Source organism: Chinchilla lanigera, unplaced genomic scaffold (assembly GCF_000276665.1).
Source record: "Chinchilla lanigera isolate Chin_1 unplaced genomic scaffold, ChiLan1.0 scaffold00065, whole genome shotgun sequence".
Classification (NCBI taxonomy): Eukaryota; Metazoa; Chordata; class Mammalia; order Rodentia; family Chinchillidae; genus Chinchilla; species Chinchilla lanigera.
Genome location: NW_004955466.1, coordinates 13,740,175 through 13,753,101, shown reverse-complemented (window position 1 = coordinate 13,753,101; position 12,927 = coordinate 13,740,175). Strand labels below are relative to the sequence as shown.

Below are 12,927 nucleotides of genomic sequence, written 5' to 3'. Positions count from 1 at the left end.
GAGATTTATAGAATTTAACTCAGTGATGTAACTCAAGTTTTTAAGGCACCAATGTGTATTATAGGAGAACAAGCAAATAGAATTTTAACAGTACTTCATTAGACTTTCTTTGTTTTTTGAGGTGCTAAGGTTTGAACCCTGAGCCTCAGACATGTTAAACAACTACTGGGCCACATCCCTAGTCCATCTCTCTTCTGTTATGTTACTGTTTCTGGCGTTCTTTAGAGTAGTGCAAGATGAAAATGATAGAGCCTGAGAGAGAGACTGCCATTTCAAATGAGCCTACCCAGCATCTTGGAAACATACGAGTTCATAGAGGTCACCAGCAGTCGCCAGAGGACAATTCATCAAGCCACAAGCCCCCCCTTCTCTGACCCATCCCCTCAAAAGCCAACCAAAAAACCCTACACAAAACCTTCTCAGCCTGTGAGACACCTTCTCTGTTGTGCCTGCACAGAGAAGGCCCTCTCACCTTCAGTAGTAAACCTGACAAGACTGTGGAGTTCACATTCTTTCTTTCCACTCAGAAAACTCATTTTTATTCTAGAACCTAGTTTTAAGCTGGGATTCATAGGTATCCTTCAGGAGTCCAGAAACCTGAAATTATTTGTTAATGTTAGAGAGTATGTATATACTTTCTTTTTTTAAGGAAGAAATGGTTGGTAACTGTCTCATCAGTTTCTTGAAGGATTTATGTCTGACCAAAAGATAAATGAGACTAGAGAATTGTATGGAATATGGCTTGAGAATAGGTTTAGTATGCCTTCTTGGGATCCCATGGCTATTTCCCCTCCTGTTTTATCTGACAGAAACCATTTTTACCACCACTGGCTGTTGGTTGTATCCAGATTGGAATCTATTATGATTGAGTTGTGGTAAGGTGAAAAGGGGAATTAATATTACAGAGGGCTACTGGTTATAGGGGGAAAATTGTTAATATTGGTGATTTTTGCCAACTATCAACTGTTAAAACCTGAGCCTCTGTCTCCGCGTTACCAATTCATCATACATATATTAAATTGCCTACTATGGATGTAGAAAAATTTAATGGCCTAGCTCCTGTCATCTAGAGCTAAATCATTTTTGTTTCAACCCCCTTTTAGTTTTTCATTGCCTCTCCCTCTTTTAAGTTTCTTGCTAGAGTTCCTCTGTATTTTACTACTGGTCTCCCTCTTTCTCCTTTTCTCTTTTTATATAACTCTGTTGCCTGTGGGTATAATTTGAATTTGAGGTATATTAATTGATACAGGAGTTATTTATTAAATTTATATTGCCCCTTAAAAAATAAACAGTGTATTCCAATTAGTTGGGAGGCTGAAGCAGGTTGATGAGACACTTTCTTAAAAATTAAAAAAAGTTGAGAGGACTGAGGATGTAGCTGAGTATGAGCACATTGGATTCATTCCCCAGTTCCACAAGAAAACAAAAACAAAAAACAATAATCCCAAGGAGCTGAACCTGTGATAATTTTCTCTAACAAAGTTTATAATGTTAAGGTAAATCAGACTATCCATAATTCTGATACACATTTTTATACAGTGATCATTAGTTATAGGAAATATGTTTTGATCATACTAGTAAAATTATACATTTGACTTGAAAGAGAATTGAACAGAAAATCTAGTTTTAATAGATGTACTTTCAGTTGATTCTGATATTGCATATTTTGTATGACTTCAAGTTTTTTTTTATTTTAAAGAGCAACTGGGATGAGAGAAAGGAGAAAAGAAAGAAGGAAGGGAAGAGGGCTGGGGTTTATCTCTGCGGCACAGCGCCTGCCTGGCAAGCGCAAGCTCATGAGTTTGATTCCCAGTACCAGAAGAACAAAAAAAAAACAAAAACCAAAAAACAGAAGGAAGGGAAAATATATGTGTGTGTGTGTGTGTGTGTGTGTGTGTGTGTGTGTATACATATATATGCATATATGTATACACACACACACACAATATAACTCAAGCAATTGTACTACTAATTTCTGTTGGTTTATTGGAAGGAACAGTTAGTGCTTAATTGTTTGATCAGTGTTGCATGTCTATATCTGGTAATCTTAACAGCTACTTTGAAGATAACAAAATGCAGTGTAACAGTCATTGTTAATTTCCTATCATTTTGTTTGGAAATTCTGTATTTTTTTTTTTTTTTATGTAGTGTTGTTATGTACATCTTTATATATGCTTTTTTCTTACACTTAAATTTCTTGGGATAAAGAATCAGGATTGTTCGGTTAAAGGAATGGAAACATTTTCTTGATTCTTAATGTTAGTCTCCTCTAAATGCAGATTGAGACCCACGCGAACTCAAGTGAAAGGAAATTGAATTGTATGAAGGGAATCCCATGAAAGTCTAAAGACAGGAGACATGATTCCTCCAGGTCTGTATGGATCCTGGAAAAGGAAACTAGAACTAATCAGAATCTTTGAGGAATCAGTGTTTCATTTTTCTGTGGTTTCATGATGTTGCTTCTCCTAAATATTAGTTTCTTTTCTTTACTGGTAGATTCAGCTCTGCTCGATCACAGATTATTCTTTCCTCCATTCTAGGTTTGCATAGTGCTACTGCTTGCTTCATCAGGCCTTTCTGATTCTGGCTTGATTTCTTTCTTCAGTGTGTGTCTGCTGAAAAATCCCATAGTCTCTTCTTCAGATGCCTGGCCAAGGATAAGATGGGGTAGGGACTGTTAGGTTTGAGGCTGCACAGCAGGAGGTGAGTGGTGGGCAAGCTAGCAAAGCATCTGTGTTTACAGTTGTTCCCCATCACTTGGTTGACAGCCTGAGCTGTACCTCTTGTCAGATCAACACAGCGTTAGATTCTCATAGGAGCAGGAGCCCTACTGTGAACTGCACAGGAGAGGAATATAGATTGGGTGATCCTTATGATAATCTAATATAATAATAAGGTACATACTGTAGTAACAATAGAAATATACAGTAAACGTAATTTTCTAGAACCATCCTGAAACCCTCTCACCAGCATTTCTCCACCCGCACTCACTCTCTTGCAAAATTGTCTTCCATGAAACTGATCCCTAGTGCCAAAAAGGTTGGGAACAGCTGTCTAACTCATTGTTTTGTCTTCATTCTCCTCCAGCGAAGTGGAACAGGCTGTGTGTATCCTCTGGATGTTATGTTTTTAAAAAAGCAAGGAACCCAGCTCTTTAAATGCATTCTAATTAACCTGTAATACTTAGGCACAGTAAAATCTGTCTAACCGTTTAGAGACTAGATAGTTCAGGTTAATATAAATTGTCAGGGAGATCAATTCTACATAAAGTTTCTTTAAGTGTTTTGTTAGTGCACAGTTCCTTTTCTCCTTCAGTGTGTTAGACTTGTAAGTTAAGAGTTGTGTAAATACTATTTAAAAATTGCTTATGCACAATGCTAAATATTTGTAACAGATTAATAGTATGTCTGTTGAACAGATAACTTTGTTCTCCGGTTCCATTTCTATTTGCATACTTGGGTCATTGCTGGTGTAGCTTGATTCAAGTATGTTCTGCATTTTAAAATGAGGTATAAGTTAATTGAAAGACAAAGTTAAATTTACTAAACTCAAGCGGATTATGTTAATATAGGATACCTATTTCTTGATGGTTAACAGATATGTGAGACTAGCTTTATTTGTCTCATAAAATTCATAAGTTCTGTTAAAATGGTTCTGATGAAGACTTATATTCAATAAACTCAGATTTATTCAACTTAAAAGCATGTTTTCTAAGGTCTAAAATAGTTTTGAAAATAATGATTCACATATGTACATAAACATATACATATATATTTTTCCCCCAATACTGAAGATCAATTCCAGGACCTCATTCATTCTAGGCAGTGCTCCAGTATAGAGCAACATCCTAGTTTGTTTTTATTTTGAGACAGGGTCTTGATAAATTGTCTACCTGACCTCAAATTTGCAGTCCTCCAGTCTCAGCCTTCAAAGTAGCTGGGATTATAGGTGTCTGCCACCTTGCCCAATGGAATTTGTTGTTTTTAACTGTTGCCTCTTATAAGACTTATTTGTCTTAGTTATTTTTCTCATTGTTGAGGCAAAATACCTGTCACCCAAAGCTAAAGGAAGAAATATTATAGCTTACCGTTTGCTGGCTGCAAGGCAGGGTAGCATGGCAGAGGGGCATTACAGAGGAGAAACATCATGGGCAGAGGGCAGCAAACTAGTGAATAATCAGCAAGCAGCAAACGAGGATAGCAGCCCTCTTTCTGTCCCTTATAGTCTATCCAGGCTGCACACCTTTAGGGCAGGTAGCACTCTATCCAGGGTGGGCCTTGCCATTATTTACACCCAGAACTAAGCCAAATCATTAAGTGGGTTAATTTAGTAATCACACGTGCTTGATCCATTGTCACACACTCTAGATCCAGCCATCTCTGAAAAGCCCCACCTATGACTACATGAGGTTTTAGAGGGATGTCTAGACACAAGCCATAATATTTGTACATTAGAAGTGCAGATGTTAACTCACTTTAATTTGCTTTACCGTAGGTATGTTCTTGGGTTTAATTATATCTGTGTTAAATATCTCGCTGTTTTCTATAACATTTTGACATGACATCAGAATATAAATCACTTTTGGCAGGGGGATGGTAATACTGAGGATTGAACCCAGGGCATTTGCATTGAGCTATATTCCCAGCCCATTTACTATTTCGTTGTAGGCTCTTGCCTGGGTTCTCCTTAGTTTCTCATAGTGCTGGGATTACAGGCCTACAACACCACACCTTCTGTGTGATTTATGCATACATACAGGAATATCAATATCTAGAATATGAAGATCAGAATCATCTAAGCATTGAGATTTAATTTTAGCAGAAACTTCCCCTTAGGTGAGGGATACAGTATTTATATTCAAGGCAGATATAGAAGGGTAGTCAGATCATATATTTTTTTTTCTTTCTGTAGCTGTTAGGTTCATCTAAAAGTAGAGCTGACACTATTGATGAAGAAATCCATTTTCTTTTTAGCACTTGGGTAGAAAGAATAATATTGGCCACCATTGCTTTTGCAGTGTAACCTGTTTAATACAGTAAGGAGTAGCTTGAAGAGAATTAAGAAAATAATTAATTTTAATTGATCTTAATGCTTCATCCTGACATTTTGATTTTGACTTTATTGTATTTCCATATCCTTGATGTATTATCCTACCACAACACGAGACTGAGTCACAGAAACAGAGATGCTAGCAGTTACTGGATGGTCTTAAATCTGTAAATGAAAGAATGAATCACCTCTCATTTTTTCCATTAAAAATTTAGTATTGTAGTGAATATCCAGTGTGCTGGTATGCTTTATTTTCACATATAATAGTAAGTATCAACATTATATAATAAAAGAGAAAAAGCTAAATGTTAATAAATTATTGAGTGTACCTGAAGGTGTAGGCTCAGAGTGCATATGTAGCATGCATGAGGGCCTGGGTTTAATTACCAGTGTAAAACACTCATATACCAAGGATATTTGGGGAAAAACATTTTAATTCCTTTCCATTAGGATCTTTTCACGTGATTTGGATGTGTAATACGCACTGTTGTCACTCTTTTTTCATAGTGTGTTTGAATTGTAGTTGGCAGGGTAATCAAGTACATGATTTGAACAATAAATTTGTTTAGATTCAGATTTGTAGATCAGGTTAAGTCTGAAATGCCACTTAAAAGAGTGGCAACTTTCCAAAATTTTTATAAAACTGAAGTTGTTTCTTTTTCTTTTTGTCACCCCCTCATTTAGGTTTTCACAGGTTCATACTAACAAAAGCACCATGGAGTTTTATGAGTCAACATATTTTGTTGTCCTTATTCCTTCAGTAGTTATTACAGTTATTTTCCTCTTCTTCTGGCTTTTCATGAAAGAAACATTATACGATGAAGTTCTTGCAAAGCACAAAAGAGAGCAAAAGCTTATTCCTACAAAAACAGATAAAAAGAGGGCAGAAAAGAAAAAGAATAAAAGGAAAGAAATCCAGAATGGGAACCTCCATGAATCTGATTCAGAGAGTGTACCTCGAGACTTTAAATTATCTGATACTTCGGCTGTAGAGGATGAGCAAGTTGTACCTGTTCCGTTGAATGTGGTTGAAACTTCAAGTAGTATGAGGGAAAGAAAGAAGAAGGAAAAGAAACAAAAACCTTTGCTTGAAGAGCAGGTCATCAAAGAAAGTGATGTATCAAAGATTCCTGGCAAGAAAACAGAGCCTGTCCCAGTTACAAAGCAGCCTACCCCACCTTCTGAATCAGCTATCTCAAAGAAGAAACCAGGGCAGAAGAAGTCTAAAAATGGAAGCGGTATTGTGATCTATTTAACTTTATTATATGACATTTGTGTTAAGTCTGAAACCAAGATTATTCTTTTTGCTGTGTGTTTGCTTTCATTAACAATGATTGCTAATAGAAATCAGTATGGCTCCATGAATCAGCACTGTAAACTTTACATTGTAAATATGGAAAAGACCTTTAATGGAAGTTTATAAATCTGACTTCGATTATTTTCCTAAAACTGCCAAGGATTTGTAATTACTAGCAATTAGAAACTTCTACATTTATTTTCAACCAGTACTTTTTAATCAGTGTGGTGAGAATTAATGATAAATAGATAAGACTGTTTCTCACCCTTAATTTTGCAAGCATTTATCATGTCTTTTATGCAAGGCATTGTGCTTGATACTTGGGCTGCAGAGGTGAGTAGTGCATTTTCAGGGTAGTCTACAGTTAGCTGTAGACACACAGGAAAATAGGTCATTATAATTTTAAAAATTTAGTATAATCTAGGTATGTCTAAACCAATATAGGAGTTTTAAGGCAGGCTGTTTAGACATGTAGTGCTAGAAATTAAAGTTTAAATGGGTGCCAGCTAGATTTCTTCGGTGGATAGGGAGAGGTAGGATAGGATATCAAAGGGAGAGAGGTTTACAGATATAGTCAGTCCTCCATATTCATTAATTCTGTGTCCTTGGGTTCAACCATGAATTACAGATAATAAAACTGGATCAGTATTGATGCAGTTCAGCCTTTTTTGTTGCCATTATTTCATAAATAATACAGTACTATGTTATATAGCATTTATATTAGTATTATGAATAATATAGAGATGATTTAAAGTAAAAGGAAGGATGTATGTAGTTATATGTAAATACCACACCACTTTGGGTGGGACAGGAACATCTTCAGATTTTGGTGCAGGGGGAGGAGTTCTAAAACTAATCCCCCTGGATATCCAGAGATGACTACAGCAGAGAAGACTTGAGAAGTGGCAAGGAATGTGATGTATGACTGCAAACAGTTTGCTCTGATGAAAGGACTCATCATTGGTCCACCTTTAGTGTTGACTTGTTTGTATTGGATTTATAATATTTGCCAGCTGTGACTAAGCATGGTACTAGAGAAATAGAGTAAGTTCCATGTGTTTTAGGGAGAGTGCATGTGTAAGCTAGTAACAGAATGTGAGTTATATAGGAAATATATATATTAAAAAGAAGTCTGGAAGAAATACAGAAGCCAAAGTCAACTCTTGACGTCTGGGGAGGAAGAGGTTTTAATAGCGGAAGCAGTGCCTAAGCTGAATCTTCAAGATTGAATCTCTTCATGCAAATAGTGGGTCTCATTTCATACTGACAGAATGTTATACCTATAGGCACAGAAGTACAAGATTATAGTATCATTGAGCTGTAAAATATGAGGTGGAGAACAAAACTGAAAAGCTTTTGTGTACCATCCCAGGATCTGGGACTCTGCAGATTAGTCATTGTTGAAGATTTTCAAGCACAGTTGTTATATAGTTAGATTTAAATTGTATTTTAGGCAGAACTTGTGAGAACAGATTTCATAGAGCAGTACTTGAAGTAGTCTGACTATTTAAAAGGTTACTATAGTTTTCTAAAGTTAAGTTGCAGGCCTAAATTATGGCAGTGACAGAAGAACTAGAAAGTAAAGAGGTATACAAAGTAGGAGTAACATAACTTAACCTTAAATAGGGGAATGGGAGGTGAGGAGAAGACAGAATCAACGCTGATCTGCCAAGATCTAAGTTACATCAGGATGTACAAGCTGCAGCCTGTGGGTTACATCTGCCCTTTCTCCTGTTTTTTTTTATGACCTGTGAGCAAAGAGTAGTTTTTACATTTTAAATGGTTGAGGGGTATCAAAAGAATACTGTGAGAAGTGTGAAAATTATGAATCAAACCTCATTGTCCATAAAGTTTTGAACACAGCCACTCATTCTTTCACCTGCTATTGCAGACTTGAGTAGTTGTGATAGAAAGTCTGAAGTATTTACTGTTAGGCCATGACAGAAAAAGTCTTCCAACCCTTGACTAATACATGGTTAGCATTAAGATACAGAATATTGGAGAGACTGACTACAAATGGAGAGAATGTTTTCAGTTTGTGTTTCAGCTGCTGATGTGGGTTGTCTACATAAGAGAGCAGTTCTTGGTATAATAGAGTATGTAAGTGCAGAGAGGGAAGGTTGTATGCCATTTTCAGAGTCCATAAGCATGAGGGTGGTACTTGAAGATCCAAGGAATAGTAGCATATGAGATATTCACTGTAAGCAGTTAATAAAGGAGGTTACAAAAAATATGGTGTAAGGAGAGAATTATGGGAACTGGCAGGTTTTTTTAAAAAAGATTTTATGCTATATGTATTTTACCTCATGTGGTAAATACGTATAGCATTTTACCACATGAGGTAAAATACGTATAGCATAAAACCTACTATTTTTAAGCACACCATTCTGTGATGTTAAGTATCTCACATTTTATGTAGTCATCACCAGGCATCCCCAGAATTCTCTTGCTCTATACACATTAAACACGAAACACAGGAAATTTCATTTCCCTGTTCTCAGCCTGAGGCAACCACCATTCTATCTCTATAAATCCAGCTACTCTGGGAATCTCATATAAGTGGAATCATACAATATTTTTCCATTTGTGACAGTTTTATTTCACTTAGCATAAGGGGAGGAATTTGGAAGGTGAAAACCAACAGAATAAAATACTAAAGTGTAGTGAAATAAGGATTAACAGATAATATTTATAGTGTATGGCATTCGGGACACAGGGCACCCAAGTTAATCCTTTCATGGAATGGGAGAAATAAAAATCAGATTGCAGTTGAAAAAAAGATGGGCAGAAAGGGAAGTAAAGTTTATTTTTTTGTCAGTGTAGAAGGAAGTGGGTGTGAGAAGTTGGGAATTACAGTGGTGGAGACGGGGCTTATTTTTGAAACTGAGAGATTTGACTGCTAAGTAAGATTGGGAATGGCTCTGGAAGGGGTTGAAAAGGAGCAGGTACGCTGAAGAGCAGATAAAGTGGAGTAAGAAAGCTAGAAGGAAAATTTACTGGTGAGAAAACTAGTAAGATTTTAGTGGCACAGCATTCTGGAAATTATTTATTCCTAATTGTATCTGTTCTGATGTGTTCATTGTTCGTATGATTTTTAAAATTTGTATTCATTAAAGATGACCAAGATAAAAAGGTGGAGACTCTGATGGCACCTTTGAAAAAGCAAGAAGTATTACCCTCCCACCAAGAGACTAAACATGAAAGTGGATCAGGAAAGAAGAAACTTTCATCAAAGAAGCAGAAGACAGAAAATGGTGACGTGTAGATACGTGTTTTATAAATGCTAATTCTAGAGATGTAATAGGATAGGGAGCCTGGAGATATCGTGTGCTTTTTCATTGCCAGTTTAATATGTGCTGTAACAACTGTAATTCTAATGTAAGTCTAAAATTTTCTTTAGCCTGTGGTTTTGTATTGCTTTGATAGAGTATAAGTATGTGATGAAAACATTTATGTGAAATTTTAAAATGGCAATACTTCTTATTATTGGCTTTGAAAAAAAAATAGTATACGAACTCTCTGAAGCAAATGTTTCTAAGTACTTGTACTTTTTGTATCACCTAAGATTAGGTCTGAAGCCGTTTACTAGATGCCGCATTGCCCTTCATTTCCTATTATTTTGTAAACAGTTCACATGTGTATATGCTAAGCATGCAAGTAAAAGTGACAGAGCAGTATTATACTTCTAGAATTTTCCAGGGTATAAACTTGGGTATAAACTATGTAGGTTAAATGTTAGCAATTTCCAAATAATACTGGGCTGTGATATCAACTGGTGCTAGAGAGTAGGAAATTTGGAAAGGGAAAAGGTGAAGTTCTACTTGCATTTTATGCCATCAAGCATCAGATATGAATGGAATATCTGAATATATTGGATGAAGTTAAATACAAGAAGTTTTAAAGAAAAGAATTACATGTGCAAGTTATTATGTTATTTTTTTAAAGGCATATGCAAAGATTTCCATCTGTGTGTAAAAGTATCTCTTTCTACCAAATATCAGATATAAACTCTTGAGTTCTTTATATTAAAATTAGGAACAAAATGAGGAGGCTTCCTTCCTCCACTTTTGAATGTTATTCTGGAAGTTTTGTCAAGTATATGAAAATGACAGCCATAACTGTTAGAAATGTGAAAACATCTACAAGGAACAATGACTGCTTTTTGTACTTCAGGTATTATAGGGACTTAATTAAAAATTATCAGTTATAATAAGAATTTAGCACAATATCAACATAAGTAAAATTTGTTTCCTTAAGCATTAATGCAGGGTAACTAGACTGTTATGTTAAAGCAGAAAAATTAAATGAGCTATTGAAAGGATTTCTAAGAAATTTGCATATACTGTTAGAGAAGCTATACTGCCCTTTTTTATTTTAATTTTTTTTTTTTGGGATCTTTAAGAGATAGGGCCTCACTGTGCAGTTCAAGCTGGCCTTTGAGCTCACTTTGTAGCCCAGACTTATCTTGAACTTGCAACAATCCTCCTGCCTCAGCCTCCTGAGCGCTGGGATTACAGGCATGTGCCACCAGGCCTGGCATTGGCCCATTTTTTATTTTTTTAGATGACCTAAATGATTTGCTTCAAAATAGTAATATTTAATTGTTACTAATTGAGTAAGAGTTTCTGCCTTGTTAAATGATGAGGTAGGGATTTTAAACCAAATTGAACTAATATTGGAGATTAGGAAATAAGTGTATTTATTATTAATGTGTGCTTGCATGTTTAATTATTTCTTTTTCATAACCCCAGGTAATTTGTGATTTTGTTGAACTTAAATTGCAGTGTTGGTAGATGAACCCGTTATTCATGCAAGTACTTCGATTTCTTTGATGGATAATGCTAACTCAAATCCTGTGGATAAGAGAGAAATGATTGATCTTATTAAACCTGACCAAGTAGAAGGGATCCAGAAATCTGGGTCTAAAAAACTGAAGATTGAAACTGACAAAGGTATTATACAGAACATCTTAATCTGTTTTATTGTAAAAGCATATTTTGAGTTCTGATGGAATCAGGTACAGTTTGTATTAGTGGTAAAAGATTTGGTAGTTTTCTAGTCCATCCTTAATTTTGTTGACTTGAATATTGGAATTTATTTTTTGTTTGTTTGTTTGGTTTTGTTTTTTTGTTGTTTTTTTTTCTCTAGTACTGGGACTCGAACTCACGACGTGGCGCTTGCCAGGCAGGCTAATTCACAACTGCTGCTTTTTGGTGGTGGTGGTGGTGGTGGTGGTGGATTTTTTTTTTTTTTTAATAAACCTTTACGTAGTGCATTTTTAGGTTAGGTTCAAGCAAAATTGAGTAGAAAGTAGAGTTCTCATATGCCTTTTACCCGACACATGCACACACCTGTCTAAAAAATTTACAAAGTAGTTGAAATGTTAGAAACCCAATGCTCTTTTGGTGTAATGGGTGGTGGTTCTTTTAGGAAGTATTTAATTTAATGATACGGTTGCATTTTGTATTAGCTTTCCTATTTCTGGGAGGTAATACCCAAAACCTTCAATTTAAAAGAGAAGAGGTTTAATTTGGCTCTCGGTTTCAGGGGATTCAGTCCATGGTCACCTGGCACCAAGGAGGAAATATGGTGGAAGAGTGGTGTGGCGGAGCAAAGATGTTCAGTTTCTGGTAGCCAGGAAGATGGGCAAGGGGGATGGTACCAAAGGGTAGGGATAAGACATAAACAGAGATATAGACCCCACAGTCATGCTTCCATTCCTTGCCCAGAGACACCCAAAAGTGCTTTACTAATCCCCTGGGTAGCTTTCAGGCCAATCTAGTTGATAATCTACCTTAACAGTCACACTTGTATATATTTGTTCTTTGCAGAATGAGATTTCATTTTTAATTACCTTAGAGCTTATTTTCTTACCTGTGGAATTCACTTTATGTATGTCTCAGGATTATTAAAGTTAAAAAAATGTTATGAATATATTCAATATAGATTCTAGCATGTTACAGATGCTTAAATGATATCCTTTTAAGAGGTGAGGGCATACTGTTATTTTAGTACTCTACAAACTTCTAGGTAATGTAATTATTCCATAATATAGATGATAAACATTGTTTTCCCTTTTAACTGAATCATTTGTTGAGCAGAGGTGTAAATATTTTCTCTTGGTAATTTACTTTTCAGTACATAAATTCGTGATGTTTATCTTTTCTGAAGTTCTTAGTTGTGTTTTCTAAATGCCAACACCTTCTCTTTTTTAATTAAGAAAATGCTGAAGTGAAATTTAAAGATTTTCTTCTGTCCTTGAAGACCATGGTATTTTCTGAAGACGAGGCCCTTTGTGTTGTAGATCTACTGAAGGAGAAGTCCAGTGTGATACAAGATGTTTTAAAGAAGGTAGGCGTATGTTTTTTTATTATGGGCATATTTGTAAGCAGTAATTAGAACTTCATCAAATAAGACTTCTACCAGAGCAATTAATTACTGTCTACTCTTGTCCTTAATATTTAGACCACATAACCATGTCTAAAAGTTTTAGAATGCCTTCACAAGTATTTCGTATATTCATACCTTTAATGTGTGCTGACTTAGTGAAGCATCTTTTGAATCATCTGATGCTTTAACAA

The 12,927-nt window shown here is 35.6% G+C and overlaps 1 protein-coding gene across 5 annotated transcripts in view; it reads left to right on the top strand.

The window, feature by feature from the left end:
- The first annotated feature begins 5,733 nt into the window (after positions 1-5,733).
- Ktn1 (kinectin 1 (kinesin receptor)) overlaps positions 5,734-12,927 on the top strand; it is an 83,057-nt gene continuing 75,863 nt past the window's right edge. For all 5 annotated transcript variants that reach the window (XM_013521984.1, XM_005399234.1, XM_013521983.1 and 2 more), the window contains exons 1-4: positions 5,734-6,287; positions 9,463-9,600; positions 11,131-11,298; positions 12,567-12,697. In XM_013521984.1, the coding sequence (XP_013377438.1) occupies positions 5,765-6,287; positions 9,463-9,600; positions 11,131-11,298; positions 12,567-12,697 (960 nt within the window). In that variant the 5' untranslated portion in view covers positions 5,734-5,764. The remainder of the gene's footprint in view (positions 6,288-9,462; positions 9,601-11,130; positions 11,299-12,566; positions 12,698-12,927) is intronic.